Consider the following 12,782-nt stretch of genomic DNA (forward strand, 5'->3'; position numbering starts at 1 on the left):
GCCGTATCTACGGATGTTTTCACCATTTTCTTGTTTTAATCTTGTATTCTGCTTAATTTTCATACAACGCGATGAAATAACATGTTTATGTATTTATAGACAAAAAATGAATATCCTCTACTTATTGAACAAAAGGCCTGTGGACACACTGTCAATCTACCATGCTTTTTATATAAATGTATGTAAAGAAACACACGGTCCATGTCGTCATAACCTATACATAAATAACATAAAATGGACTACAAAACCAACATATTGACAGCATAACCAAGCTGTACAATTTTATTGATTGAATATCAGTAATTTAACACATTTAGTATCGAGTTATCATCATACATTAACAGGAAAAGTATATGTATATAAAGGTTGACCGTTGAATATTATATGTTTGATCATAATACTGTAACTCATACTCTCCGAATGTTGCATTTAAAATGTATGTGTAACATAACAACAAGACACATACTATAATTTACAATGTCAAATATTATAAACAATGATTTTGTCAGGATAGCATGCAACAACTAAACAGTTTCTCTTGTCATCGAACAATAATGATAATGGATTAATGAGCCCGGAATCTTTAGTAACTAATTCTCCAAGGCATTTTCCTTCGCTATTAAACATCATGATGTTGTGTGAGCTGTACCCAGAAATAAACACAGTCCCATCATTGGATACACATACGCCACGTGTGTCAGCAAGCCTTTTATCTCTCAGTTCACTTTTTATAGTACCATCTCTGTTCAGACAGACAGCTCCATCACTGTTATCTGTTACTAAAACATTTTCTCCGCTGACGGTCATTTGATCTATAGATGTAAATATGTGTTGTCCATTGACATCACTACCGATAGAATTTAAAATTGTACCAGCCATACTGTATATATTTACAGTCTTAGCAGATATCCATAACTCTCCAGCACAATATGTCATTCCCCAGTAACCTTCATCTGCAACAGATATATCTCTCACTTTAGATAATGAGCTCCTTACTGATATAAAGCTAACTTTGCTGTTGTACAATTTCACAGCTATCTCAGTATTACCAGTACAAGAGATACCTCTAGGCCTTGTTTCTAGATCCAAACAATCTTTGATGTTATAATTCACATCAAGCCTCTTTATCCTCTTATTATTGTTATCAGCCAATATGATTGTACCGTCTGGAAGCTGACATATATCACAAATGAAGGGGTTGGCCTTGTCGTTTTTCATGCGGATATTTTCCTCCTTTTGTGAACGTACTTTATACGTCCTTGATTTCGGCAGTCTTTTGCTTTCTGTTATCTTTTGTACAGACCCTAAATATGTTGATGAACTGACTGAGGACTTTAATTCTGTATTTTCTTTCAAATACAATGATTGACTGCCTTTAGCTTCATTTTTTTCAAATACTTTCACTGCATCATTTACATTTTGTTGTGTCAGTTTTGTCTTAACAAACTGTTGTATTTTATCCAGACTGTCCACGTCTTGTAGCTGACTTCTCACCTGTTCAATCTCTTCTATAGCTTTACTTAACTTAGACACATTTTTCTCTAGTTCTCCTTTGACCAAAAAATATTCCGCATCGAGGCCTTCCAAAGCTTCACGCTCCAACTTCTGGATATGTTCTACCAAACCTCGCGCAAGTCCTTCTATTTGCAAAATGACGTCATTTCTTTGTTCCTCAATGCTTTTCAGATTTGTTTTCGTTTTCTTGTCAGTATTTTCTAAACGTTCTCGGATGTTCATAATGTCAGCCTTTAAACGTTCTGTTTCTCTTTTCTGATCAGCAGAAACTGATAAGTCGTCTAAACCTGTCACTCCCTTACAGGACCTGGAAACAATAAAGTTTAACTTTCAGATAAAGTGATTATATAATAAGACCATTTCAGTATCCCTATTATTTTTATGATCATTCTACTTTAATTATCATCTACATACATTTATAGAGGTGATCTTGTTGTGTTACAATGTCCAATTACTAGTATCATGCTCATCACTACAATTATCTTGAAAGATGTTATCGCATAAACAGTTTAGATAACTTAGGACATATTTAATAATCTTATCTTTTTTAATGTTTCAAGATAATTAAAAGACACTTTCTTTCAAGTTAATTATTGTAAAAAAATACTGATTTACAACACATATATCTTTCCCTCCGAAATTTACTGTTTTCGATTCCAGTCCTTTTTATGTCACCCGTTTTCCAGAATATATTTTTTTTCATTTATTTCATATTTCAAAAAACATATAAGTACTATCATTCACATTTACATACAACATTTGTAACTAAATATAAAACATATCCATCTCATTTAATACACATTCATTAACCAAACATTCATGAGGTTGATACGACAGAAACTCCACAAAGAAAAAAAAATGAAAAAACAAACTTTCAAAAAATAAAGAAAGAAAAAGAATAAATCTACTTAAAAAACTATCATTCTTACACTAAACAAAATCACACGCACACACACACACACACACACACACACACACACACACACACACAAAAGAAAGGGGGAAAAAGAGACTAGTGAATCAGTTTCATTAAATTTTATACGTTTTATGGTTTAATTTACATAATATTATTGTTTTGGTCTTAAGTATTGTTTGTTAAAGTGTTAGAAAGTTTACTCCATTTTTTGTTTGTACGATTTAATTTTATCATTTGACAATGCAATTGCTTCTTCAATCTGTATCCTTAACAGCAAAAAGTTTTTAAAAATATCAAAAGCGGGCTTACTTCTTTGATATTTCATTTTTAAAATGTAATATTTCATTAGAATAATGATATAATTTACTACATTACTATTTATGTCAACATTTCAATTTGTTGTATCTTTGCCTGAAGAAGTTTTCTCTGTTTGATAATTTTCAAGAATAACAACTACACTTTGAAATTGAAATGGCCATTAAATAATAAATGACGGAAAAACATATAATACAATGTTGATATGAAAGTTATCAAACTAACATAAAAATTGTGAAATGGCCATTTAATAATAAATGACATATAAACATATAAAACAATGCTGATATGAAAGTTATAATATAACATAAAATTGTATACAAAGCAAGCAAACATTTCTGAAAAAGGTATATAAAATTATATACACACATATCCCGAAAAATTATCAAAGGTTGGGTTCTAAGAATTTTGCCACAAATTGTGTAAAACACAATTCCCCCAAAGCGGGCTTACTTCTTTGATATTTCATTTTTAAAATGTAATATTTCATTAGAATAATGATATAATTTACTACATTACTATTTATATTGGTTGTAAGCTCTCCAAAAAAACACTGTTTCGTTACTGTATGAAAAATGAAGATTAACGGACAAGAGAAAAGAATGCAAGTTTGACCATAAATTTTGCACAATATTACATTCCCAAAATAGATGATGAAGTGTTTCTAAACTACTGCAGCAAAAATCACACAAATTTGAATTGCATAGATTATATTTGAAAAGCATAGTGTTTGTTGCAGTAAGTCTATGGATAAACTTATACTGAAAATTTCTTAATGTCACATCTATAGTACATTGTAGTGGTATAGTATATATCTTATTCCATTTCAATTCTATATCTATTTCTTTTTCCCATTGCTCTTCATTTTTATTTTTTACCTTCTCATCATTTTCAATTATATAAAAGTTTATTTATTGTTTTGGATTTTTGAATTTTATTGAGAAGCGTATCTTGTACTTCCATATATGTTGTGTTATGTTTTAGTTTCTCAAGGTATTGTTTTGATATATTGTTTATTAGCATAAAGTATCTTAAATAATCAGCATTTTCTATTCCGTAAATGTTTTTAAAATCAACATTTTTATAAAAGGCTTTTCTCCTATAATCATAAAGATGTTCTACATAAAGTATGCCTTTATCATGCCATGTTTTATAATAAACCAGTTTGTTGTCAATTTTAATGCTAGAATTATTCCATACAATGTCTTTAACATTATCTTTGTTTTTATTATTCTCATGCTGAATGTGAAACCAAGACGAAAGAACATCATTCATGAACGAATTATGTGGATATAAATTATTGATATCATTTTTTGAAAGATGACATTGGAAGATAAAATCTTTGTTTATATACCTTTTTACCTAGCTTGCTTTTACTGCATTAAGATAATATGTAATGTCTATCATTTTTAGTCCACCATTTTTTATATTAAGTTTTAAAGTTTTGCGTTTTATTTTTTCTGGTTTTCCTGCCCATAGGAAGTGAAACATCGCTTTAGTTATTTTTTCATCTTATCATTGGATGGGTTTGCTAAAACTGAAAAAGGATATATTAATTTTGGCAATGCAAAAGTTTTTATCACTATTACTTTTCCCATTAACGTAAGCTTTCTGTGTTGCCACTGCTTTAAGCAATTGAAAAAATCTTGAAGTTTAGGTTCTAAATTCATGTTTGTATTATTCTTGTAATCTGACGAAAATAAAAAGCCTAATGTTTTGCTGAATCAGATGTCCACTTAAATGATATATTTTTACAATATTCTATTAGTATCTTTGAATGACCCGGTTCGTAATATTGTTGATTTCTTTGAATTAAGGTTTAAACCGGAAATTTTACTAAATCCTGTTATCACATAGACAAGTTTTTCGAAAGACTTAACTGAACCATCGTTTACGAAAGTTGCATCATCTGCAAAGAAGGATTGTTTTATAAATCTTTGTCCTCAACTTTTATTCCTTTTATTTCACTATCTTTTTCTATGTAATTGGATAAAATTTCTAAACATACGATGAATAATGATGTTGATAAAGGACATCCTTGTCGAACACCCCTTTCTTTGGTAAAAGGTTCTGAGAAATGACCATTATTAACAATAATACTTGAAATATCAGTGTAAAAAAGTTTGACCCATTGTTTAAAATCTTTACTAAAATTGAACTTTTGAAGAGTATGAAAGATGAACTGATGATTTAAACTATCAAATGCTTTTTCATAATCGGCAAAGAATAATAAACCTGGTTTGTTTTCTTTTTGAAGATATTCAATTATTTCAAAAATCATCCTTACGTTTTCACCAATGTAACGGTTTTTCATGAAACCTGTTTGATTGAAACTAATTATAGTTGGCAAAACTTTTTTGATGCGATTAGAAACAGTTTTTGTTGCTAATTTATAATCCACGTTAAGTAAACTTATTGGTCTCCAGTTTGATATATCTGTAAGATCTTTTTCTGGCTTTGGTATAAGGGTTATACTTCCTTGTCTTTGAAGAGTTTGACATTTGAAAAGAGTAATTAATCGAATCAAGAAAATATTTTGTGATGCTATTCCAAAATGTCTTATAAAACTTGACGGTTAAGCCATCAGATCCTGGACTTTTACTACATACTCACATTGTCTCAATTATATCAATGTTATTATTACCAAAAAGATTTATTACAAATTATACAGGTAATTTTTGAAAAGAGTAACTGTAAAGATACTTAACACTGAGAAATAAATCTAAAATAAATACAAACCTATGGTGTGTAGCAATACACTTTAAACAATAAACCATGTCATGTTCCTCACAATACATCTCTATCTCACGATCTGGGTGATATAAACATTTTGCTTGCACGGCAAAATGCGGCCCTTGTTTTGCTTCGTTCTTGTCTACAAGCTTATGAGAACGACTCATCCTCTGTCTTCCATGGTGTCGAGTGCATCCTGTACACAAAAACTCCTGGCATTCAGGACAATATTTCACAGCTTGTTCTCGAATATCATCCTCAAAACAAGGGGTACAAACAATGTCAATGTCAGTTAAAGTTGAACGACCGTCTACTTCAGCCATCGTACCAGCTGCTATAAAATAACATTTATACGTTTAAATAATCATTAAATTTTACGTTTAACCACTTGCAATTATTATATGAAATTGTAACATATTACTAGTATTTAGGTGTTATTTTTTAAGTAAAAAAGCATAGTTAAATATAGAAATATTTAAAAAAAATACAACTTAAATTATGAAATGACTGTCCTATTGCATGAACGTTACTGATACAATTAAAACTACATTTATAACAATTTCCTATTGTTGCGTTGATTATTGATTATTTTTAACACATTTTTTGGAAATGACAATTTACCTTGATTTTTAACCTATTTACTGACCCTATAGGCTTTGATGGACACAATGTAACTTAATATATCTTTTTTTGTACGGATAATCAGCGATCCAATTTAAATTCATCTGTGATATTTAAATGTTATATTTTTCGGGGAGCAAAGTGTAACACAGGGAATATTGAAACACTCTCTGTAACTTATTAAGTACGTTGCCCGTGACGCAATAACTTTTTCGAAAATTTGAAAATATATGTTTGCGTCAATTCGACCCCGAAAATTAGCGTGTTTTCGCTCAGCTCCTCCGCAATTTTAACTTGTTAATTTGACTTTTCGCTTGGCGGGGTCACAGGGTGAAAAAACGCTAATTGGCTTTGGCGTGGAGCAAAAAAAGATTTTAACTACTAAAACGGTGATTGCGCGGAGCGAAAACTAGTGAAAAGTCGAACTTTTTAATAGTATGGCGTGGCGCGAACAGCACGCAAATCAGCGCCCTATATCAATAAATATTTCTCTTTGCAGCCCGCCCCTCCGTATTACAAATTAATCTCGAGTTTTCGCCCTGCATCCCGCTCATTAGTGTGTTTTCAACACTCACGTGTTAATTCTCGACTTTTCGCTGGGCGGGGCGAAGACACAAAATGGCACAAATCAGCCACCATACTGTACAACTATTTTATCAATGAAATTGCTGTATTAGGTTACTCGTGCTTCTATCATGTAAGATCCTCTGGGCAAAATAACATTTGATTTATTTGATGGGATTGGATACAATATTTTAAACACAAGCAAATAATTGACTCTTGGCAAACAGTCGGTAGAAAATTGTTACTCTGAAAATATCATTTTGAAATCTTACAGTATCTACACGATTGACGAAGCTATACAAGATGTTACATTTAAGGGGAAAACTGCCTAGCGTATGACAGTATATATAATAAGAGTAATGGGATATGGGTCACATGATCCTATTAACGTGTTAAGAAGGATGTTAAAGTATTAGAATTTTAAACGACGTGTGGATATTTATGCTCAATAGTAAATTATGGAATTGGGTACATTCCAAAAAATAGATTGAATGCCATCATCGATCAGTTTAGAGTTTGTCTTTATTATAGGTGCTGTCTAGCTTTGCCCCTACTCACTTATTGTTTTAAAGTGAAACTCTCTACTAATATTTTGTAGACTACAATCTAAACTACTTTTTAAAATGTTTAATATACTCAGAGAGAAATTTAAGAAAAGACATAAAATTGTGTGACAGTAAGAAAAATAGAAAAGTAGCCGGTCATATTGAAAATAATATCAATCATCGGTAAAGGGTTTCACAAGTCTCCCTTGTGTTTTAAAATGATTTCATTTATATTGATATTTTTGGGGTTGTAAAATGTTGGGGTGGGGTGGGGGAGAATGTTGGTGGGTAACTTGTTAATGGCCTGGCTACCCACCGTTCACATGTGACAAATTCTAAACAAGTATGTCTTCAATAATTCTTCAGCATGTCTGGTGAATGGGGGGGGGGGGGCTTACACCCACTTTGTTTACATAATGACGTAATCATGTGCACACTTGAACAATATAATGGGTGACACATGTGTGTCACTCAAAACAATAGAATGGGTGACACACATTTGTGTCACGAATAACAATAGAAAGCTTAGCACACAAATGTTTTAATCCCGCCAAAATAAAATGGATGCCTTATTAGATTGAAATAAAATAATGGCGCACTGTTTCTCCATAACAAAAGAAAACGAAACATATTTATAGGGGTCACATAAATATGTTCTAAAGTACACAATAGAAAAATGTTACCATAAAGGATTAACTAATTCGGTCAAAATATACAAAGGAAAACTATAATCAAATTATTGGTTTAAAGTATGAAAAGAAAATTAGGACAAAATATTATTAATAAGTCTAGACCAGCTGTGGTCAACTCATCTAATAAGCTACTTTAGTATCTAGTATTTCTTCTTCTTGATATTGTATTTTACTATCATCAGAAAAATGTAAAGTTTAATCAATTGTTTACATAATGACTTAAGAGTGTGTACTTTATAACAATAGAACAGGTAACACTCCAAAAAGAGCAAATGAGCAACCAAAATGAGCATATGAGCAACTAAAATGAGCGACTGAGCAAGGAAAAATGAGTAAATGAGCAATCAAATGAGCACCCAAAACGAGCAAATGAGAAACCAAATGAGCAAGTAAAATGAGCCAATGAGGAAACAAACGAGCAAATGAGCAACCAAATGAGCAAACGAGCAAGTTAAATGAGCAGGTAAATGAGCAAATGAGCAACCAAAAAGAGCAAATGAGCAAGTAAAATGAGCAAATGAGCAACCAAAATGAGCAAATGAGCAAGTAAAATGAGCAAATGAGCAACCGAATGAGCAAATGAGCAAATGAAATGAGCAGATGAACAACCAAATGAGCAAATGAGCAAGTGCAATGAGCAAATGAGCAACCAAATGAGCAAATTAGCAAACAAAATGAGCAAATGTGCAACCAAATGAGCAAATGAGCAACCAAAATGAGCAAATGAGCAACCAAATGAGCAAATGAGCAACCAAAATGAGCAAATGAGCAACCAAAAGAGCAAATGAGCAACCAAAATGAGCAAAAGAGCAACCAAATGAGCATATGAGCAAGTGAAATGAGCAAATGAGCAACCAAAATGAGCAAAAGAGCAACCAAATGAGCAAATTAGCAAGCAAAATGAGCAAATGAGCGACCAAATGAGCAAATGAGCAAATGTGCAAGTAAAATGAGCAAATGAGCAACCAAATGAGCAAATGAGCAAGTAAAATGAGCAAATGAGCAACTAAATGAGCAAATGAGCAAGTGAAATGAGCAAATGAGCAACCAAATGAGCAAGTGAAATGAGCAAATGAGCAACCAAATGAGCAAAAGAGCAACAAAATGAGCAAATGAGCCAGCAAAATAAGCAAATGAGCAAATAAAATGAGCGACTGAGCAAGCAAAATGAGTTAATGAACACCCAATTGAGCCACTTAGCAAGCAAAACGAGAAAATGAGAAACGAAATAAATTAGTTGGGAGTATAAAAAGGAGAATTGGCATTAATTTTGCCATTTGATCGCTTAAAATAATGGTATTCACATGTCTTTTGTGTTATAAAAAATTCAATAAAAAGTACAATTTAAATAGGCATTCGCATCTCAAACATAAGAACAGTATGTCTGAAAATAATATCAGCGATGGAAATACATCAGATGAGGAACCAAATCGTAAACCTTATCTATATAGAAACATTTTCGATCGGTTGAGACCTAATAGATCCAAATCTCATCATTACGAAGAATACGATGACAGTGAACAAGATAATGACGATGAATCTTTTACTATAGGGAATGACAATGGCAAACAATATGATGATGTTAACAAGAACAAACATATTGACATATGGAAGTATTTTACAGAGCTCACATATGAACAAGGAGATGACGTTTTAAATGAAACAGCCAGTAAAACGCGTAATGAAGACCCTGATATCTCTCTTGAAGAAATAAGAAATAAAGCTTTTGAAAAATTACGCTCCGTGTATCATAAAGCATTCAGAGAAGTTTATTTGGATTTTATTGGAAAAATGTATGCACTTCAGCGCAATCCTACACATAAAAAGATCATGGGAACTGTAAAAAGATTGAGAGAGGAAGATGTTTTCGAAAATGATGAAGCTATACAGTATGCTGTTAAAAAAAGAAAATTTATGTTAGAGCGTGTTATGGACAAGTACCCATTACCAGAACTTGAAGAAACATTTGATGATGATGATGATGATGATGATGATGATAGTGAAAAAGCAACTAGTAGTAATAAATACTGACATTTTATCAATAAATGAACAAATTATTAAAGACATGTGAAAGTTTATATTATTTATTCATATTTTGGAAAGACAAAAGGACAAATGTTAGTGTGGTACATTATGATTGGAACATTTTTTAACATATGCCAAATGCGTTTTATTTTAAATATTTCTTTTTGTAAATGCAGTCTGTAATAAATAAATTAAACTGTATTATTAGATCTTTGTTTTATTTTGTTTATAAATTTATGTATATCCTTTTCTTAAATCGTCCAACTAATCCATGTGGCACCTGGGTGTATATAGTTGAAATGCAAAAAAAGCTATCTGGAGAGAGAAATCTAGTCAAGGGTATGTGAAAACGTGACATAAAAATCTATCACCAAATAGCTGTTTTTGCTCTGATGATATTTTTGAATATTAAGTAAAATCCATATTACCACTTCAAGCATGTCAGGAAAAAAGTTATACTGTGGCAACTATAAGGAAGAACTCGTTTTTAATGGTGGACAAGAAGTGAGTAATTTAGGGACACACCTGTATACAAAGGGCTTACTTAATTATTGACATGAAATTAAAACTTTCAATTATTGTTTCTTTCTGTTATCAAGTCATAAAAAGGACCAATGTTTATCTTGGCGCTGACATCAATTTCACAGATGTTACAAATCTGACGGTTCATTGCTATACAAATTCCAAGGTGATGACATTATCACGTCAGTGTTGAAATGGAAGATTTAATTGGTTTCTTCGTTCTGGCAATTAACAGCAGAAAATGTTTAATCTTTGCTAGATCAAAATATAAAAAATAAGAATGTGAATAAAAAAAAAGTTTCAGTACAATGTATATAATTTTAGGTTGTAATGCCTATCCTCGCTTAAAAGTGGTAAATCAAATCATTTAAAATTTCTCCATTGAATAAATGAATGTTCATAACTGATCCGAAACATCGACACAGAAAGGCGTCCCTTTGTGGATTTATTACCTGGTTGAAATATATGTTACATTTGGGGTCATACTGGTCATACATACTTAAAGGATTGTTTGTTTTATCAGGTAACCACATTGTCTGGTTAAGAGTTTAAACCATAAATATGATAAAAGCAAGATTTACTAGCTGGTAAAGAAAGGTTTATTTTCTAATTAAGGATTATTCATTGACAATTATTGTTTTGTTTTACTCTAATGAGTTCTAAAGATACATGTAGGTGTTGAAACCATTGACAAAACAGGCATCATTATATTATAAGAAAACAATAATTGGGTATGAATTCTAAATAAAAGGTAACTTGTTTTGTATGTATCCCACCTGACTATCAAGTTTTATCAAATTTACTGCTTTAGAAATACACAGTAAATTAATTAGATCAAGCATTGTATGAACCGCAGAGAAAGTACTTGCCTTCAATGAGAGGTTGAATTGCTGGCCTTGGATGTGATGCGTAGTAACTTTAATGAAGAGAATTATAAACAAAACAAGTGGCATAGGTTTGTTTCTTGTCAACATGTGCAAAAATATGACATGTCAATGTTTGGAAAAATGACAAAACAGGCCTCATTATATTATAAGAAAACAATAAATGTAATTTTGCATTTACATGTATAAGATTGACTTTTTTGGAGTGTTACCTGTTCTATTGTTATAAAGTACACACTCTTAAGTCATTATGTAAACAATTGATTAAACTTTACATTTTTCTGATGATAGTAAAATACAATATCAAGAAGAAGAAATACTAGATACTAAAGTAGCTTATTAGATGAGTTGACCACAGCTGGTCTAGACTTATTAATAATATTTTGTCCTCATTTTCTTTTCATAGTTTAAACCAATAATTTGATTATAGTTTTCCTTTGTATATTTTGACCGAATTAGTTAATCCTTTATGGTAACATTTTTCTATTGTGTACTTTAGACCATATTTATGTGACCCCTACAAATATGTTTTGTTTTCTTTTGTTATGGAGAAACAGTGCGCCATTTTTTATTTCAATCTAATAAGGCATCCATTTTATTTTGGCGGGATTAAAACATTTGTGTGCTAAGCTTTCTATTGTTATTCTATTGTTCAAGTGTGCACATGATTACGTCATTATGTAAACAAAGTGGGTGTAAGTCCCCCCCCCATTCATCACATGTCAATACTTCTAATTAATTTATAAAAAGGGGAATTTAAGGTGATTTTTTTTCCCTAGAACATTAGTCAATTTCTCAATTTCTTTCCTTAGACCAAAGTTAACCAGTAATGTGCTCTCTATATGAAGTTCGACTGATGACTGCCCTACTTTAAATATCTCTAATAATGAACAGTTTCAAAATGGAAAGTAGGACAAGTAAATTTCTGAAATTTAGAAGGTCACCGTAAAGGGTTATATTTAAATATAGATATGTAATTTACCTTAGCCTACTAATCTTATCCTTGTTATAATGTCTTCTCCAAATACGTTATACACCGTCATTCTTCATGTATTACACTAATCCAATCAATTTGTCATGAATACTGATTTTGTTAACAATTCAATTCGTGTTAACTTTACTACATTCCCATAATTCCCTGCTATTAATAAACTTCTTGTTTCGTTATCGATAAAGGTAATTTTGCATTGGTGTAGCTGTGTTTATTCCTTAATGGTCTCGGCGCAGCTACCGTGCTTTTATTAGTCCTATGCTTTATTTAAAATAATTCGTTTATAATTAAGCATCAAAAGTTATTTTATCGGATGCAGTATACAATTTCTAATAATAATCATAATAATATTCTTAATATACAGTTGATTTCAAGGTAAAATATTAAGAAATACATACATTATTTACAAATTGGCCTACAATTAAGTAATGTAAATTAACCATCATATATGTACACACA

The 12,782-nt window shown here is 31.1% G+C and overlaps 1 protein-coding gene across 2 annotated transcripts; it reads right to left on the minus strand.

Annotated features, from left to right (window-relative positions):
- Positions 1-277: 277 nt before the first annotated feature.
- On the minus strand, positions 278-12,492 carry LOC132721053 (uncharacterized). Of its 2 annotated transcripts, none has more exons than XM_060705303.1 (3): positions 12,315-12,492; positions 5,486-5,810; positions 278-1,822 (listed from the first exon to the last, which is right to left on the minus strand). In XM_060705303.1, the coding sequence occupies exons 2-3, from the start codon at positions 5,800-5,802 to the stop codon at positions 481-483; spliced, it is 1,659 nt and encodes a 552-aa protein (XP_060561286.1). In that variant the 5' UTR covers positions 5,803-5,810; positions 12,315-12,492; the 3' UTR covers positions 278-480. The 2 variants fall into 2 exon arrangements, with proteins under 2 accessions (XP_060561286.1, XP_060561285.1); XM_060705302.1 differs by having other exon boundaries at positions 5,486-5,813.
- Between the last annotated feature and the right edge of the window lie 290 nt (positions 12,493-12,782).

The sequence above is a fragment of the Ruditapes philippinarum genome, unplaced genomic scaffold (assembly GCF_026571515.1).
Source record: "Ruditapes philippinarum isolate M1 unplaced genomic scaffold, ASM2657151v2 ctg1846_1_1_1_1, whole genome shotgun sequence".
In the NCBI taxonomy this organism is placed as follows: domain Eukaryota; kingdom Metazoa; phylum Mollusca; class Bivalvia; order Venerida; family Veneridae; genus Ruditapes; species Ruditapes philippinarum.